This window comes from Lagopus muta, chromosome 8 (genome assembly GCF_023343835.1).
Source record: "Lagopus muta isolate bLagMut1 chromosome 8, bLagMut1 primary, whole genome shotgun sequence".
In the NCBI taxonomy this organism is placed as follows: Eukaryota; Metazoa; Chordata; class Aves; order Galliformes; family Phasianidae; genus Lagopus; species Lagopus muta.
In genome coordinates, this window is record NC_064440.1 from 18,069,270 (window position 1) to 18,084,314 (window position 15,045).

General features: G+C 39.4%; 3 protein-coding genes across 8 annotated transcripts in view; 1 reads left to right on the forward strand and 2 right to left on the reverse strand.

Moving 5' to 3' along the window:
- ABCB11 (ATP binding cassette subfamily B member 11) overlaps positions 1-6,216 on the reverse strand; it is a 60,363-nt gene extending 54,147 nt beyond the window's left edge. Inside the window, exon 1 of the mRNA XM_048953639.1 lies at positions 6,074-6,216. The gene's annotated coding sequence lies outside the window, so the exon portion shown is untranslated. The remainder of the gene's footprint in view (positions 1-6,073) is intronic.
- On the forward strand, positions 1,578-13,850 carry LOC125696646 (retinol dehydrogenase 7-like). Its single transcript, XM_048952600.1, has 5 exons — positions 1,578-1,598; positions 4,824-5,154; positions 6,700-6,958; positions 9,429-9,589; positions 10,418-13,850. The coding sequence occupies exons 1-5, from the start codon at positions 1,578-1,580 to the stop codon at positions 10,663-10,665; spliced, it is 1,020 nt and encodes a 339-aa protein (XP_048808557.1). The 3' UTR covers positions 10,666-13,850.
- Positions 12,811-15,045, reverse strand: part of LRP2 (LDL receptor related protein 2) — a 136,918-nt gene continuing 134,683 nt past the window's right edge. For all 6 annotated transcript variants that reach the window (XM_048953630.1, XM_048953632.1, XM_048953634.1 and 3 more), the window contains one exon: positions 12,811-14,294. In XM_048953630.1, the coding sequence (XP_048809587.1) occupies positions 14,133-14,294 (162 nt within the window). In that variant the 3' untranslated portion in view covers positions 12,811-14,132. The remainder of the gene's footprint in view (positions 14,295-15,045) is intronic.

Sequence of the window (15,045 nt, forward strand, 5' to 3'; positions counted from 1 at the left end):
AATTTGGAGCAAGGCACACCCGCTGCAAGTATATTATTTAGATTAGGAATGCAGAAAAAATATCAATTGCTTAATGTACTCCCAAAGTATCTTTCTTTTTACAAACAGCCACATTCTGGTGGCATACTCTCCTCTGCAACCAGACACCTCATTTACTTGTATGCATGAAGAGTGGGGGAAAGGAGCTCTGCTTATACATTCAGACAAAGAGCAGAGGGATCAGAAGAGCCCAGCAGACTTTGGGCCAGTCATATGTTAGCATTCTTAGCAGTCATCATATGTTAGAGGCTTTTTTCATAAAAACTGTAGAGCAGAGCTTCTAGAATTTGAACTTTTATTTGAAACACAATTTATTTGTTTCATGTACCATAAGGCTGCCCTTGGACTAGAACAAAGAATTTTGTTCCTGCAAGTTGTTAAACACAAGGTATTTTCTTCAGCCTTTGTTCCAAAAAAACCAAGTCCTATCAATAACAGCTCATTCCATGTGCAGGAGTAAAGAGTAAAGAGAGAGGTCTGAAATAAGCCCAGTTAAATCAATGGAAAGATTCCTGCTCATTTCAACACAACGCACAGTAGTTTAGTATTCCCTAATGAGTCTTAGCAGTCCCCTAGGCTCTACAGATGACTATATATAGCCAGGAAAGCTTATGCAGCAAAGGGAGGATATGCTGAGATGGAGCTTAGGTGGAGGATTAACAACAACTAATTCCCTAAGACAAAAGCACCACAACACAAGTCATTATAAATAGCGAGGAGAACGACTGTGCGCGACAGCCATAAAACCATCATGCTGAATTTACAGGTTTTTGTGAAAACTATATCATCGTGCAAGTGTCAGTGCACAAGCTGATGAGTTAGCCTCAAGCAGTTTCTACGTTCTGACACCGAAATAACCGGTGAAGGCCACTCATGAGAACCTGGAGGTACATGGTGAGCTTGCAGATGTCTCCCCAGAACGTGAGTACCAGCACAAGAGCAGAAATGGTATCTAACAGTGTGCAGGATTCATTATATGCATTTGCAGAGTGTTTAAGAGGACAAATTAAACATTTGGTTTTGAGTGCACAGATGAGAGAACACGCAGTCTCTTCCTTTCCAGTAAGGATTTTAACCAATTATTGCTTATTAAGCACCTGCAGGGTCTGAATAAAATGCTAACTCAGTAATGTTCTTTAGAACATCTGGAATCTTTCTCAACTCCTTTATTAATTACTGGTTTGGTCACCAAAGGGTTTAGAAGGCTTTATTTGCCCTGGCATGGTAAAAAATCTGAACTGCGAGCACTACAAGTAAAGACACTGAGAAATCAGCCCTCATTTAACCAGACTGACTTCACGTCCCTGCAAAACACTCAAGAGAGTTTGGATATGTATTTCTTTTAAGATGAAAGATTAAGGAAGATCGTTATCTGCCGACCTCTGAACTGCCGTTGTCCTCTTTACACAGCTGATAGGAAAGCAGCCCTTTCCCATGAAACACAAGTACAAAGCCCTGCACACACAGGAATAGCTCATGTAAGAGTGGGAGGTGTGATGCGTTTGTGCCTGAGTACATGTTCAGTTTGTTAATCGAAAATGAGGCAGTTTGTAGCACAGGCAAGGTGACTGATTATTAAAGTCTGTATTGAACTGTACTGTACTGGGCACAGCCTGACAGTGGAACCTTCCCCATGTGTTCCACGAGGCTGCTCCTGAAGAACAGAGGCCCTGCACTTCCTTTGCCAGCTCTTCCTCTGTCGACGGTGGGCCAGGCCACCCCACTGCAGAGCACTGACTTCTGCAGGGTTTGCATTGTGAGCACAGTGCCAGAGGAAGGAATCCAAAACATATCCAGACCCCAAACCTCAACCAGCCTGAGGTTCTCTGGCACAACTGCCAGCATTGCCTGCTGTGGGAGCAGAACAGTCTCACTCCCTGAAGCAGGGTGCTTCAGCTTCCCCTCTGCAGAGAAACAGAGGGATGCTGCTATTTGCAGTCATCTGCGTACCTTAAAGGGCTCTAACAGTGTAGTCACACTGCTTTTCTTTAAAACCAATTGCTTTTATAATGGCACTTGTGTGTGCACAAAAAGCCAAGCTCTATTCCAAGAGTTCTCAATCTGCCAGGCAAATATTAGCATTTTAATGGAAGGTAAAACTTGCCTTTAGCTATTTACTGGCTACACTGGTAATAAAAATTCAATATTTTTGGAATTATATCAAAGCTCTTGAAATATCATGCTGACATTTTCCCTAGAAGCACACTCTTTGCTACTGCAAGAGCTACTTCAAAATTGATGTGCTGCTGGCAGAGAAGCAGCATTTAGTGCTACACAATTATCAGACAAAAACTATTTCTTGCAACATTGCACATTCACAGAAACAGACAATTTTCTCTGAAGAAAATCTTAACTGAAATTATTTCCTCTGATTCTGACTCCAGACTTCTTTTACCAGATATGACATCATCCAGCAGAATAAATTCCAGCACAATATTCCTACAGAGAGGAGCCCTTTGTGGTGCCCAGCAGCAGATGTCCACATGCTTTTGGACACTGAGAGCCTGTAGGGAGCCACCTGGTGCAGATGCGCACACAGCCCAGCACCTATGGGATGGATGAGCCATGAGGTTCCACACACAGCACTGCTGTCTCAGTCTTACAGCTCCTCTCTTCCAGCTGCTGCTAGCAAAACTTAGGGACTGATGCTAACCAGAACAGTTCCATGCATTTCTCTCCAAGGAGTAAATGTGTAGCCAAGAGCCCAGCCTAGCCAGATGTCTCCACAGAGACCCTGTTGCAAACTAAAGCTGCTTTCCAGCAGTGCAAGCTCTTTGCCCACCATTTCCCATTTGCAGCACAGCCAACGAAGATGTAATTTACTACTCTTGTTTCCAATTAAAAGAATATTTTCCCTAAATTTTTAATTAGGTCATTTTATTTAGTATTGGGAAAAAGATTAATTAAGTCCTAAAATGATGCATCACAGGACTACATTGCTGGGTAGCTGTTTGATTTATGGACTTGGGGTTACAAAAGTCTGCTGGTAGCAGCTTCTCTCTGTTTCCAGCTTCCATTCTAATCCAGCAGTCATTGCCTGGCACATCACATTAACTCAGAGGTCCATATCCATGGCTACAGAAGCATCCAACTATTTAAAGTAATATCATTGAGTGGAACGTTGTTACTCCTAGAATCACAGAATCACAAGGTTGGAAATGACCTGTAAGATCATCTAGTCCAACCATCTTCTCATCACCATTGCCACCACAAGCACTAAACCACATCACGCAGCACATTGGACACCAGACACCTCTTGAACACTGCCAGGGACGGCGACTCCACCACCTCCCTGGGCAGCCATTCCAGTGCCTGACCACTCTCTGAGAGAAATAGTTCTTCCTTATGTCCAACCTAAACCTCCAACCTCATCATTCATCAGCTACATGACTGATGTCATTATTCAATGAGTCCAATATTCACTTACAGTTTGAGACTTTGTCCACTCCTACTTGATTAGACGATGACTTGATTAAAATAAATCCAAATAATTCCTAAAGCCAGTAGAAACAAAAGCACCAGAAGAACAAGAACACCATTCTAGCAACCAGGTCTTCCTTTACCATTAGTGTTTTAAGGTAACATGGATTTCACACGAAAATTAGCCGAACTCCTAACTTCAGACAGCTGTGAGTTACAGAACATAAAAAACACAGACTGGCTTTCTCTTCAAGTACTTCCAGGATGTAAAAATAATAAACTCCTTCATTTTAACATAACTGTTAATTATTTGAATACAATCGCATGTTCCTTCTTTGAATATAATCACTTGTCTGCACCCGGACCCATATGTAGGCAGATAGAGCCTAAGTGACTGTTCGGTACTTGTAAAAAAGTTTCTTTTTAGCAAGACATCCAGAAAATGCTGACCATCTTTCCCATAAATGTGAGTTTAATTAAATACTTCATCGCACAAAGAAAATACAAACACAGTAACCAATTGTGAAGATTTTCAGATGTCGAGAACTGCATGCTACACTCATAAAAAAAATATTAATAAAGAGTATCCTCACTCCTGCGTTAGGGAACTTTGTATTCCCTCCATCTTTTTTGAGAGCAGCACAGCACCATGAACACCCCCATTTATTGATGCAAACAAAGTTCCCATATAATACATCTTAGTTCACTCTGTACCAGTGCTAGACAGGCAGTGAGGAAGGAGTCAGAAAGCCCAGACATTGCCATAAGGTCTTTCTTGTCTTAGGAATGGAGAGTAAGTAGCTTACTATGATGCAGCACAAATCACAGAACAAATTAGAGCACCCACCACTACAGCTTGGATTTCTCTGGTCATTCCTAGGCTCTCTCTGCTTCCACGCTAGATATTAGAAGAGCAGACTGTTTGGCATCATGTAGACAGTCAAAGAGGATTATCCTTCTTCCCAGAAAAACCCCTCTCTTTCCAGTATTAGCACAAATAATTGCCAGTTTCCTTCCTACAAAAAGTCACCATCAGACACTACTGCGAGAAACCATGCAGTCATTCCTTTCAGCCTGAAATATCCTCAGAAGATGGGGCTGACTAGAAAGACAGGCAAGTAAAATTTGAGAACAGTGAAAAACTGTTGAAAAGGAGGTCAGGAGAAGGTTTTGCCAAGTCAAGCATTAGTCATGGATCACAATCACATTGTGTAAAAGCTCCACCCATGTTCTCTTACAGTGAGCTGGATGGAGTGCAACCAGAAACAAAGCCCCTCATAACAACTGGGTCTTAGGAAGTTGGGGGATTGGCCTAACATGTTTACTTTGTTGCATTTCCAGATCACTAACACATTCCCTAATAGCTCTCATTTTCAGACTCACTGCACATAGTGATTCTGGCTTCCATACTTTCTCTCATCATTTACTGGCTCATCAGAGACCGTCACAGAGTTAGAAACCTGAGTGGAAAGTATGTCTTCATAACAGGCTGTGACACCATACTTGGAAATGCACTGGCCAAGTGGCTTGACAAAAGAGGATTCTGTGTTATTGCTGCATGTGCCACTGAACAAGACGGCCAAGAATTATGGTCCTGCTCCTCACTCTCCCTGAAGACAGTGAATCTGAACTTGGCTGACTCCAGCAGCATCACCAGGGCTGTAGAATTTGTGACAGAGGAAACGGCAGGCAAAGGTAAGTGGAAAGGTCAGCTTGCAGAAAAATAATTCAGTACAACCAAATGTGGTCCAGCTAAGAGTTCTGGAGCCTCTCTGCTATCTACAGATGAGTTTTTCCTCTTAGTGATGAAACACATTCCCTTTTCAGTTCTGCCACTTCTCAGCTCAGAAAGATTTTCTCCAGCTTTTGGGCAATTTTGCCAGCAGAGTGCCTAGAACTACAGCTGTTCAAACCAGATCATTCCCTGATGTGCTTTTCAGACTTTTTGGTGCAGTTGGAAAGTCTCAGCAGGGGGAGGGTGCTAACCAGTACCAGAAAGCTTTCTTGTCAGTAAAGCCAGCCCAGACAGTTAAAAATGGCTGATGCAGGGCTCCTACAGTAACCAGAAGAGTGTTTTTGCATGGCTGAACAAGTCTGATTTTTGTAATGCACTCAGTAACAACTGTAATGACTGTAATATCTAAATTCTTGCCTTTTCAGCCAGTTTTCTTAGAGTTGTTACACAGGTAGCTCTTAACATCTCTCTGAGCACTTAATATCACTCATTCACCTCTAAGCACTTGTCTAGAACAAAGAAGAGTTTGTCCTTGGATACCTGTAAGTTGAATTAAAAAGGCATGGCTGAAGTGTTGTTTTTAGCACAGGGTGGTAAATATATTGACCTGTGACAACATACATGTTTCTTTCCTGATGCCAACCACTTAGACAGGGCATTGTTAATAGCAGCCAAATGGGATCAAGGCACTGTAACTACCAGCTGTACTACATAGTTGTATCAAATATTCAGTAGGCTGATAAATTAATTTAGTATCTAGAAAAGCAAAATACAATATCTTCTACCTCAAGGGGACTTTCTTCCTTCATTATGCTAAGTTTCAGACCATCCTTGAATGCAAAAAATGAGAGCAAAATCAAAATAATTATTAGAGCTTACCTTCTCAGAGAGGCTGATCTCACACAGGCCTCTGCCTCCAGGCTGTAGAAAGCAGCATGCTCCTGATCAGGGTAACCACTGCTGCCACCTTCTTCTGAGCAACTCTTTACAGAAGCAGCGCTGAACCTTCGGCCTCTCCCTCCAGGCACAGGCTGTCCTTCCAGAAGCGTCACTATTTATCTAAAGCTCTTCAAGTAATTTATAAGGTAGTAAAACAGTATAATCAATACACAGGGTTAAGCTAACATTTTTAGAAGCATTGACTAATTCTTTATGTTTAGTTTAGACCTTTAGACCCCAACTCAAGTAAAACAACCTTTCTACTTTCACACAGCGCTTAGTTTTCACAGGAAGATAAGTGCACATTAGGAACCCGCATACCTGAGTAAGTAATAAAGGTCACTATTGCATCCCATTTCTCCAACTGAAAATATTTTCCTATCTTATTTTAGAATAATTGCCTAGGATCTTCAGCACAAGTGTACAGAGTAGGCTCTGTAGCAGAGGCTCTAGACTTCATCCCACTGAAGCTTTTGCCAAGGCTGTTTGGATCCCAATGCTACATAAGAAACCCAACGGTAAGATATTGTCACATACAGAAATAAATGATTTTGGAATCTTCCTAGGGCTTTTTGGCTTTGTGAACGCTGCTGAAGGAACAACATCTGCAGCACCAACTGACTGGCTGAGAATTGATGACTTCCACTCAGCTCTGAACGTTAATCTACTGGGATGGATTGAAATCACACTCAAACTTCTACCACTTCTGAAAAAAGCCGAGGGAAGAGTAGTCAATCTAATCAATTCTAACGGCTTCATGGCATTTGTAGGGGGTGGCTACAACTTGTCCAAATGGGGCATGGAATCTTTCTCCGACATGTTACGGTGAGTAGTTAGAAATACATGCATGAATCCAAGAACAGATTCTAGATGTGCTGAGGGAAAGATGCCTATATGTTTGCCTCTTCCATTTTGTCTCTGTTAATTTTGCCTAAGGAGCAAAAGGAAATGAAAAGGGTGATGGTCACCTGTTTTGGATACTATGAACACAGCCACCAGGAAACCAATGGGAAACATTTGCCTATGGCTAGCACGCAGCTACAGAACACATTAATCTGTTGCATATATACAAGGGAATCAACAGTACAGCCTAGCCAGGTCAGATGCTTCCTGGACACGTTGTACGTAAGGTTCACATGCTGTTTGGTATGTACCAAATTACCAGACGTAGGTACGTGAAACATGAGGACCTTAGACATGTTGCATTTGCCTCATAAGAATTATGAAAGTGTACATGCATGTACTTCCAGCTGGAGCCTGTCTGAATTCCCTTTTGATAGCACGGAAATTACGAACAAAATTATGTCTCATTCAATATTGTTAACCAAGAGGAAAGAAACTACCTGCCTGAAGCATACAGATACACAGTGATTTCAAATGGTTTGTACTGACTGCAACACATAGAAGCATGATAGCTTAAACACAGCAGTACAGATACAATTATGTCAGTTACGGTTGTTTACATTTGGTACGTTGTGTGTGACAAACAGCAGTGTACAACTATAATACGTTTAGTAGCATACAATCAAGGTAATTATTAGCAGCCTGGTGTTGTGATTCTGATAAGCACGCTCAGATCCCTGAGCTCTTAATAAGCTGCTGAGGTTCTTCTGCAGGTTCTTCAGAGGCCACAATTAAAGTACAGGTGTGCTAGGTGTATTCCATCTGGCAAGGCCAGATGCCTTGGAGAAGACATTTGACTTCACAGCAGGGGTCTGATTCTCAGACACTTAAGCCTTCAGTGTATATCCTTTTCTGCTGGTTCTACCTCAAAGGCCCTGAGTTGCCTTTTTAAGCTCTCAAGAGATCAGTGATTGCTCTCTGCCCTTCTTCCATTTCTGCAGACTGTCCCTGCCAAATAGTTTCTGAAACCAGCACACCAGAAAAAGTCACTCTGGCACCAGGTTACAGTTCTCCTTCTAGGGAGTTCATCCAAGTCTATAAACTAAAGTCACCTTGCATTTGGCTTACTAATATCTTATCATAGCATTATTACATTCTCCACCGTAAAGACTATTAATTCACCAAGTATGCTCATGCAGCAATTAGAGAAAATGACTTTTTGTCTCAACACATGCACTGCTAAAGGTATTTGTGCAGAGTTGGCATTTCAGTTCCCTTTCCCCTGCTACTGTTTCAAAACCTTCAGTATTATTAAACTTAATGCCGGTATTTTTGCAGAACAATGGTGAGCAGAAAGCCTTATCTTCACATGGGTTCAGTAACAGAGTACTCTTCCCTCTCACTGAATAAAGTTTTATCATACCCCTTACTCATTATTTGTCTATGCAATAACAGTAAAAAACATCTGTGTAAAACTTCTCCAGCAAGTAAAACACTCTGTATGTTCACAACAGAATTATGAAGGACTTATGCCAAACTATTAATCTCCTCTGTTACCAGTTTACAATCTATTTCATTTTGCACTAATGCTTCACAGCAGTCCGAGCTAGGTGATTACAAACAGCAATCAGATTATCAAAGGTACTCATTACTTCAGAAAATTAAAGTGAGCAGCCTTCACTGATACTAATTGTGATGTACTGCCTCAGGTTGGCTGAGGAGCAGACAAACAAGCCAAGTCTTCACAAGGTCCACGAATGTTGGTTGCAAACAATTATGAATGCTTATACAGAGAAGCATATATTCCAAGGCAATATAATAAAAACTAGTGGCTAGTGTACACATGGTGAACTTCTTCGCATGCTTTGGAATCCAGCTGCTTGAGTCTTTGAAGCTATCTGATAGAACAATGATGATTTTCATTCTGAGGGTGTTGCATTGCAACTCAAATTTCATAGAGGGAACCACGCTGCCAGAAAGCACTCTGACCTTTACTGCACTAACGCTTAATCATTTAACCATAGCCATTTCACCGTAAGGTGCAAAATGAAGTCCTAACCCAATTGGAAATTTTTTCTCGCTTTGACTTTTCACTAAGCACCTTAATGATCTGTTTCTCCTAAAAGCTGATGTGCTACAAGAGTAGTTTAAACAGATAGAGGTGGGTATCACATTCTTTACACCAGTCCAAAACAGATCACACAGAAAAGCTGCAAATCTACCTGATGTCGCTTTAATTGTTAGTTGTGTTCTGCACTTTTACAGTGATAGGTACAGCACTGTGATGCTAATTTGAACATCTCATAAAATTATTCTAACATTTGAAGACAAGAAACTCTCAAATACTAATTAATGTGACAGACTTTCAACTTACGTATGTTTAATGGCTATGCCATCATTGGGTGTTCAGAGACAGCTTTCTGGGTTTTGTTTTGGTTGTTTTTTCTTCTAGGAGAGATATTCAGCACTTTGGAGTGAAAGTAAGCATTATTGGGCACAGTTTCTTCAACACAAACGTTCATTCAGGTATCATGGGGAGAGACCTCTTAAGACTTTGGAACAGACTGCCTAATGAGATCAGAGATTCCTATGGAGAAAAATACTTTTCTGAATGTAAGTAGGAAAAAGAATGTATGAAGGCTCAGGGAAGGATATCATTAATGATTCTAATTACCAGAAAGGGGGAGTCCAGAGATAATGGAAGCTTGACTCTTCAGTGGTGCCCAGTGACAGGACAAGGCAGGAAAATTGGAATACAAGAGGTTCTGTCTGAACATCAGGAAATACTGAGTGCTGGAACAAGTCACCCTGATTGTGGAATCTCCCTCCTCGGAGATCTTCAAAAGCCGCCTGGACATGATTCTGAGCAACCTGCCCTAAGCAGTCCAGCTTGAGCAGGGCTTTGGACACGATGACCTTTGTAGATCCCTTCTGACCTCAACCACTCTATGATTCTGTGAATGTTTGTAGGATTTCATAAGCTTTAGTTAGGAGTTCATTGATGTTCATCAATGTGGTAGGGTATGGTAGATGAGACCAGTTCTATTGGTTCTCCTGGGAAATCAGTGACATGTGATGGTGTCCCACCATCCTTATTTTCTATGTACTTAAGAGGCAGAATATCTAGGCACAGGAGGTTTAGGGCTGTGATCATACACTATGTTTATGGCTTAATGATAGCTGAAAAGTTCTGCTGCACATATAGTAGAAAAGATCTGGCTCAGAATGTGGGCCAGATTTCTCTTTACCTGGTTCTTTGGATTCCGCAGCACTTGTTTGTCCCTGCTCTGCTGCAACTATACCACTTGCAGTACTTGAGCCGGCAGTTTAAGACAACCCTTATTATAAATCTACAGAAGCTGTAGAAAAACCTGTAAATGAAAAGAATCCTCTCACACAGAATGTTGCATAAATACTTCCAGTTTGTTTTCTTCTTTGTAGATAGAAAAGCTCAAAGATCAGTGAAAAGACTGTGCAACTCTGATATTTCTAAGGTCATAAAATGCATGGAACATGCCCTGCTAGCAAAGTACCCCAGGACACGATACGGAGCTGGATGGGATGCAAAGTTCTTTTGGCTGCTCCTCTCCTATGCCCCGAGCTGTTTATCTGACATGCTGTTTTACATGATGTTTCCAGTTCCAGGAGCTAGTGGGAGTTCAGTCCCTGGAGTTCTAATCAACATTTAGTACTATAACCAGCATCAACTGTATGGAAATAACTCTGAATCCTGAATCCTCTCATAACAGTTGACATCTCCTCTTTACAAGTTACTAGACTGCTTAAATTTCCTTCAGAGAACACTTTCTCCTACTTATATGAAATTTCAGAGTTTGTAGATAAGACTCGTAAACCTACCATGCTTTTTTGTATCCAGAACTGATACATCTGTAATATCTGCATGCAAGCAAAGTTCAGCTATAAATCTGGTTAATACTACTCATTCAATAAAAAATTTGTTGCATTTCTTATTTAAATGAGAATCTGTTTTTCATGTTGACTTCACTAACATATACGTTTCTAGAGAATTTGAAAAGAAAAAAAGAAAACCACTGGTCTTTCAGAATATCTATGTTATACACGTACCTTACAGATTGTGCTTATTCAGATTTCTATTTCATGAAGCTTGGTCATGGCCATATTCAGGAGTTGCTTCTGGACACGAGATATCAAATCAAATAATAACAAAGGCCAGCTATTGCAACAATTTCCAAAAATTACAATTGCAGTATTTGACCACATCTAATCACCTGACTATTCAGCTGTGTAGAGACAAAACACAAGCTATTTTAAAGGTATGAAATTACAGGAAAAATCAAAACTAAACAGTCCTCCATTACTATTCAAGCAGAGCAATACTTATATCTTAATATTTGCATTTCAATACCTGTTCTCAATACCTGCATCGTTTATTAGGGAATGTGAGTTCATTTTGCCCTCAATGTGCTTTGCAACCTAAAAAGATTATTATTTCACTCAGTAGATGGAACAGGTCACCAATATATGCTACAGCCAATTTCTTTGAATGTACAAAGAGTATGCTCAAAATGATGAAGTGGCAGCTGAAGTTGCTGTGCCTCTTGTACACTACCTTTATCAGTCAAGCTACTGACATGCTGGGCTTCCTGGAGATTTGAAAATTGGGAGGGTAAAGGTTTTATTTGCTAAAGACCTGCTTATTCATGATTAATCATTAATGTGCAATTCAATTAAGCTTAAAAAAATACCATCTGCAGGTCAGAGCACCAAATGTAAGAAAAGCAGTTTCACCACTGTGCAGTGTGTGTGTGTGCTGAGGGTGGGAGAGCATATACAAGAAAGGGACAGAATGTAAAAATGGTTCAGGCGCTACTTAAGTATTTCACTGAGGTTCTATTATCTAGCAAATGGTTTCAAGAAGAAACTTATTTTACTTCATACATAGAGACATGCTTTTTCTAACTGGCCTGACAGCTGTAGAGAAAATGTAACATTTTAATTTATCAGGCCTATAGTGGCCAATTAGAGAGATGTGCTGAAATCTCTAATGAGCATTCTTTCAGACAACAGAATTCCAAACTTAAGAATTCAGCCAGGGACTGACCTCATGAGGGAAAAATAATAAAAGTGGAAAGTGAAGTTAGGAAAAGAATCTAAAGATTCTGTTCAGCACAGTAACCAAAACATATTTACATACTCTACTGAGATGAAAATGCCGAGTTAAAGCATGTGAATCCTTTGCCATCAAATATATTAAATAATCAAATTTGCATGCCACCAGTCTCCCAAGAATGATTTTCTTCTACATCTGGAAAGTAAAAAATTTGCAGTGAAGAAAAAAAAAAAACCCTCTGATAACACAGCTGATGTATAAGCAGCAGGACGTAAATATCGAGGAAACGCTAGCTCTTCCTTCTCTCTTTAAAATACATTGAGGGATTATTAATCCCTTCCTTAATAAAAGCAACCTGCCTTTAATTGGAATTATTTCTCATAGCTCTTCTCTAGTACATTGTGTTCCAGATTCTAAATGAATTTTCTACAGTAAAGCAGTCAGGTGTAATATCAGACCAACCTTTAGATTGCTTATGTCTAGACTACATTAATAACTGGTTTACTGTAATCAATTGTAAGATTTTTCTGTTTCAATGGCCAGTTTATTTAACATATACATGTAAGGGAGTAATGATAAAATATTAGTGATTTTATATAAAAAACTTTAAACAGTTGTGTAAAGTCACAACCTATTCTTACCTGAATTTACCTAAAGCAAGACTGTTTTCATCTCAGCGTGCACTGAAGTCTCCACAGTGGCAAAATACATACAGCATTGACAAAAAGTTATGGAATAGGAATATGATAAAATACATTTATTAAATTTATTCAGCAGCATTATTTTCCAGTAGTCTTTTCTAATGAAAGTACATTACAAAATAATTAGAAGCATTCTAATTAGAGATAGTATACGTTTTGAGAACTTAGACATAAAACAATCAAATAGTAGAAGTCTCAATGATTTTAATTTAGGAATTTTTAAATTATATGAGTAACTAGTTAGAAATGCTATATGTTCCTGTAGTGGTACTCAAAGTTTCCTCAAACTGTTCACACTATGGAAACTACCTTGGCTAATTAATAGAAAAACTGGTAAGACATACAGTATATGCTGATAGAAGGTTATGAAAATAAGCAGATTAACTACAAAGACTGCATTAGTAGAAATTGTTTCCCTTTCTATTAATGTCCACCTCTGGAAATAAATAGTCAATAAAATTAAATTTTCACATTAAAAAACCTGAATAATTTCTTAAATGAAGCAGTATCTTTTGTATTTTACTGTTTAGAAATAAGCTTTTACAGAAATCTAGCTACTTCATTTAATAGTACAAATAACTTCCAGAGACTCCAGCTAAGAACAGAGCTATTCCACTGATGTACAGGAGAGAATCTCATTAAATTAAGCACTCGTGACACTAAAATCTAAATATATCAGATCTTTTAAAGAACACTATTAATTGAGTGGTTTTAATTGGATCCTAGTGGAAAAGTATGTCTAATGGACTGTTTTATCCCAGGCAGTTAAAACATAAGAACAACATTCTGCACAGATAGCTATTCAGCATAATGATGCTGCATTGACTTTTGCTTAACACAAGATAAACAAAGAGACTCATTTCTACATCCAGCAGATGATAAAAAATGGTGGTAAGGATGCCCAGAGCACCAGTAGAAGTTTTAAAAGGTACTGTTATAAATATACATGCAAAAGATCCTGTAAATCAGTAACTCACCTATACTCACCTTGTTGGTATTTTTAGCTTAAGCCCTTACTTAATGAATTTACCCCATCTTTATGCAACCAATTCCATACAGATTTCTACTAGCAAAAAAACAAGATAATCTTTGAAAAATTTACAAATTTACAATATATTTATAACATTACTTTCAGACAGGTTCAGTGCAAAGATATACATATAGTACACCATGATACTTGTTCATAAAAATAGTAATTGGCATTTGTCAAAAAACAAGGCATAGTTTCAACATACATCTCCAGCCGCTGACTAAAAGATGCATATATTTTTATAAAGCATTTGAATGTGAACCTTACTCTTCTGTTTATAAAAAATATATGTGCAAATGGATGTGTCTCATTTTCCCTGCACCAGTTACCTACTCATACAACAGAGTCCTCCTTAACAAGATTGGCGGTGTCTTTAAATGTATCCTCTGTTGCTGTATAAGCTAATGGCTGGTCTCTCTTCAGAGTAATCTTGGGAGGCAGTGAAGGAGAGGAAGGAGGGACATTTTCTGTGTCCTGTTGCTGTTCCTTCTCCATCTGAAATAGTAATCATAAAATCCAGGTTTACATTCTAATATACAAGACATTCAACCTCAACTTTCAGAAATATTAACTAAATATCCAAATATTTTACTAAGTGATATGTGAATTATGCAAATCACCACCTAACAAAAGTCAAATACTAATTTCACCTCAGAAGGTTCTGCCGAGGAAATAACTACTTCAAACTTATTCTGCACACTGGGATTTCTGTTTTAATGGTTACTGTCAGTCCAGAAATAGCAATGGTTATGTGAGACTAACTTCACAAGTCCACACGTGCGCACACGAATGTAGATTATACTGGCATCACTACTGTTTGCAAATTATTATGCTTATTACATTTGGGGAAATAAACCTCTGGTTTTCTCAATCTCTCACTTCGTTCAGGCAAAAACTGCTACTACTGGCTCAAGTCAGTAGAACTCAAAGGCTTCATAACACACCATGGGAGAATTTCTCCAGCAAACATCATGCAGCATAACATCTTAAAAGAAAGGTCTCCTCTTACTACATGGATGGAAAAAAACCCAGGACTTTCATGTAAGCAGGCTGCAGCCTGCTTAACTATGTGCATGCTAAATCTAGGACTGAGAGGCACTAGACACTTTCACACCAGTTGTAGTACAACAGGCTGCTTGACTCTGAGCTGTACAAGAATGCACATGGGATCCAGGAGCAAGAGTTGGCCACCGTGCTCAGCTGGGAAAGCTGAGAGGCAAGCAATGCTGCTGTACAGCCTGAACTG